This window comes from Pyrus communis, chromosome 5 (assembly GCF_963583255.1).
Source record: "Pyrus communis chromosome 5, drPyrComm1.1, whole genome shotgun sequence".
In the NCBI taxonomy this organism is placed as follows: Eukaryota; Viridiplantae; Streptophyta; class Magnoliopsida; order Rosales; family Rosaceae; genus Pyrus; species Pyrus communis.
Window position 1 is genome coordinate 28,981,704 of NC_084807.1, and position 4,218 is coordinate 28,985,921.

Below are 4,218 nucleotides of genomic sequence, written 5' to 3' on the forward strand. Positions count from 1 at the left end.
TGATATGCCCCACTTAACTGAGTGGCCTTGACCCCATCACCTGAAGCTCCCACCCAAAAATGAAAGCAACTGCTCTACTTCCAGCTATGTCCTGGACGATGGTCCTAATCATTGTGCTACCTCATGCAACTTGCTCACCATGTGAATCATACATTGTTAATCACCACACACGCTCACTAACACGAGTTTAGTAGTATATTTAATCATTTGTAATAGGGTTTGTCTGTTATGTTACTTTGCCTATCGCACCGCTTTAGAATAATATATCATTGTCGTGATCATATGTACCCTTCATTTATCCCATAGTGAATAGGATGCCATATTGACCCGAGTAACTTGACATGCTCAAGTGACCCCACACATCAAATGATGTTGGACAAAGTAGTATTTATGAGTCCCATAAGCATGAATTGTCAGGATCCGCATCCGCCCTAGCACACAACTAAACCTAGCATTTCCCAACGATAGTTGGTTTAGGATTGAAGGTACCCTTGCCGAACTGTTTAGTCTTGCACATTTAACTTGAGAGAAATTGCAACAAGAGCAAATAAAAACTTGGAAGGCAAACGTTAAATGTCAAACAAAATCACCCGCTATAAACAAGGTTTACAGAGAAAGGTTTATAACAGCCAATGGTTTGATTCGGAACGACGAAAGTTTGACGATACAAAGCAGCTCCTTCATATCCAACAATCTGTCACTTGCTAAATCACAAAATGATCTTAGGCACCATTCAAAACGATGGAACTACGTGAATACTTCGAATATATGTATTGTAAACCTAATACAAGATAATTGTACTACTGCCACGAGTCTAAAGGTGTGGAGTTCAACATATCACCGATAGGAGAAACACAAGGGTTTCGCCGGAGGAATACCCCATGTGAATATATCACTCATCCCGTGATGTATAAGAGTTCCATATACACACGGGGATATACACCTTGGACACCCAAGAATCCCCTCACCTGTGGAGGCTTGTGGCTGGATTGGAGGTTGCGATTTCAAGGGTCCTGTGCATCAGGTTGAATATTCAAGATTTGGACCACGTGCCTCGTAAGCTCATTAATTGCAGCTTGAACTGGATAATCACCCGTCTCTCTGTTCCTGGACCACCCTGGTGATGATTGTGATGAGATCAAGCCAGTATAGTCATTTGCAGCAACCTTTGTATGTTTGGACGTTGCGAGAACATTTTCCAAATCTAACTGGGTAAATGGCCTTGTTGCCTGAAGAAAGAAGCATAGACCAACATTCTCAGTACAAACAAAACCTGCAAGCCTATTATTAGAGCTTAAACTACCAAGATAAACAATGAAAATGCCATATCTACTTACGGAAGATTTCTTCCCGTTCTTTTCTTCATTTAGTAGGTCTCTGATAGGACAATAGGCTGCTTTCTTGCAAAGCTCAAGAAGATCCGAACCTGTGTAACCCTCAGACAAGACGGCTAAACGGTCATAATCAATATTGTCTTCAACTCTCTCGCCCTTCAAAATCACCTTTAGTATGTCAGCCCTCTCTCTTTGATTGGGTATCCCAATCTCAAAGGCCTGAGGAAGACGACGAAGTATTGCTTCATCAAGTTCTGACGGACGATTAGTAGCAGCAAGAACCATAACTCGAGCATTCTCTGCATGAACAATATAAAATATCAAACCAAATGCCCTATCCAAGGAAAGAAAAAGAAAATTCCTATTTCGACAGAAGGGGAACAAAAAAAAACTTACGATCTGTAGTAAAGCCATCCCATAATGCCATGAACTCAGTTTTCATGTTTGTTAATGCCTCATGATCTGTATTTCGGCGCTGACCCAAGAAACTATCAACCTCATCAATAAATATGATAGCAGGCTGGAGTTTATAAGCCAAGCTAAATACAGCAGCAACTGCAGAAGAAAATATAAACATGGTAAGCACAGTAGATATGAAAACTACAAAAACTTCACAATCCTTGTAGAAACAAGCATAATTTGAACTCTTGAGGTAAAAGCAACAAATATGCATGAACTTTTCCTTGAAAGAAATAGGGTCTAAGAAAGGATGGCTTCAAAGTAAGAGGTCAGTCGTCCCAATTAACAAGTTAGATCACAAAATAATTTCTTTTATACAGCCCATTTTGATTCCCAGTTGCATAAGTATCGAATTAGTTGGCTTACTTGACTTATTAGTTGAGATGGTAGGAAAAAGCGCTATAAAAGTCCTAATGACATGGTTATAGTTGTTCCATGGGTTTAGCTAGTTGAGTAAGTTGTGAGAAGCACATAAAAGTATGGACGCTACCAAATCAAAGCTCATACGAAGTTATCTTTCTTATTAAAAAAGGCCCATATTTCATCCAGCACACTCCGTTTCTGTACTTCACAACCATACAATACTAACAATGATATTCCGATAATAGAGAAGTAAAAGATATTGTCTGAGAACCAAAGAAAATCTAAATGGTTCTACGCATAAAATTGCTATGGTAAGGACCAAGGACAACTTCTCAGTACATGAAGCTAATAAGATTGACCAGAATTAACAAATTAAAACACTGCACTGAATCTGAGATAAAGATACAGGTTATGAAACATGCAGAATCTAATTGAGAAGAGACAGTAGAAAATCATATACTCGAAAAGAGTCCGTTTTAACATGATCATCACTCACCGAGCTTTTGTGCATCACCAAACCATTTGCTCATCAGATTTGATATCCTGACATTGATGAAAACAGCTCCAGACTCCTTTGCAATAGCTTTGGCAAGCATAGTCTTTCCAGTACCTGGTGGTCCATACAGCAAGACACCTTTTTGTGGACCAAGAAGCTTCCCATGGGAAAACAAATTAGGCCTCTGTAGCGGAAGGATCACTAGTTCATACAAGGCTTCCTTTATAGCTTCCAGTCCTCCAATAGATTCAAATTCTACTTTAATGTGGTCGGGGTTTATTACATCGCAGGCTATAACATCCTGATAACGAATACTATATCAGCATTAATAAACTGAAAAGTTCAAATCGACAGGTCAAGAAATCTAACGGTATCATTCCGATTTTATCGGATGTCCCGAAGTCATTCAAAATAATTTCACACTCACATACCAAGTATTAACAAAAAAAACAAATTGATTGCACCATAATGCATAAAGGAAAACAGCAAAAACGCCTGCATTTCAAGAAAACAGCACGAAAAACCCTCTAAAACCCAAACAAAAACTGCATAAAGAATTCATCATATCTCAAAGTACCACCTCAAAATTCACATATTACAAAAACCCATATCACTATTATCCAAAATTTATTATTATTTCCAAAAATAAATTAAAAATCCACGAAATAGCAAGTTAAGAACAACCCAGAGGCCAGAAAAAAAAAAGGCCTCTTTACCTCATAAGAATTGGTGTTAATAAGGGGGCGGCCGAGTCGCTTGGAGATTTCCTTCTTGTGCTCCATCGCCTTCTTTGACGCCTCCCGGTTCGGGTCGAGATGCCGGAGCCCCGCGAACAAAACCAAGCAACTCAACGCCGCGCTCGCCGCGTACAGTAACAGTTCCTGCAGAAACTTGGTCTCCCTCTCCCCTGAACCTCCCATTTGAAAATTGCACACGAACTTGACTTAATTCCCAATTCTAGTGCCCCTCTGCAATTATAGCAAATTAGGGCTTGGAGTTAAGACGCAGGGGTTTGGATTGGAAGCAGACGCAGGGTTTGCAAGGGATAAGAGAGAGGAGGACGAAAAAGTGCCCTGCTTGGCAAACCAGTTGAGAATTTCGTTTGGGGCCGTCGGCTTTTCGAGGGAGTTTGAAGTCGGCCCGTTACAGTTTGGACTTGCCTTTTGGTGGTGTTGAATATGGTCTAGGCCTAGGTTTAATGTTTAGGCCGTGGGCTACCTCTATGAGTGCTTTGGTTGCACCAGATTACATTTAGAAGATTAACCTGGACTTGTTTATAATAGATTAATTGAACTGATTTAATGAAACGTTGAATGCAACGTCAGATTAAAAACCAAAATAATAACAAACTATAATAATATAATACTTAATACAAATCTATTAATATTTTATTGTTATGCAACATTTTTCTTTTTTCTAAAATACTCTCCACCCACCCTCCCTAAAAACTTATCTGCTTTTCTCCCTCTTTGACCTCGTCCCATTCTCTCCGTTTCTCCTTCTTTTTTTTCGCAAAATCTCAGATCTTTCAAGAGATTTTTTCAATCACTGTCCTAATTTTGCAGG

At 39.4% G+C, this 4,218-nt stretch overlaps 1 protein-coding gene across 1 annotated transcript; it reads right to left on the reverse strand.

Moving 5' to 3' along the window:
* Positions 1-548: 548 nt before the first annotated feature.
* On the reverse strand, positions 549-3,718 carry LOC137733841 (uncharacterized). The gene is made up of 5 exons (XM_068473034.1): positions 3,369-3,718; positions 2,653-2,953; positions 1,731-1,889; positions 1,338-1,633; positions 549-1,229 (listed from the first exon to the last, which is right to left on the reverse strand). Exons 1-5 carry the CDS (start codon positions 3,570-3,572, stop codon positions 1,005-1,007), a joined length of 1,185 nt encoding a protein of 394 aa, XP_068329135.1. The 5' UTR covers positions 3,573-3,718; the 3' UTR covers positions 549-1,004.
* Between the last annotated feature and the right edge of the window lie 500 nt (positions 3,719-4,218).

Excerpts from the sequence above, each read along its gene's own strand:
- LOC137733841 (XM_068473034.1), bottom strand. The coding sequence starts at position 3,572 with ATGGGAGGTTCAGGGGAGAGGGAGACCAAGTTTCTGCAGGAACTGTTA. Across the intron at positions 1,890-2,652 it reads TGGTGATGCACAAAAGCTCG|TTGCTGCTGTATTTAGCTTG; the intron begins GTGAGTGATGAT and ends TTTCTTCTGCAG. Across the intron at positions 1,634-1,730 it reads GGATGGCTTTACTACAGATC|AGAATGCTCGAGTTATGGTT; the intron begins GTAAGTTTTTTT and ends TTGTTCATGCAG.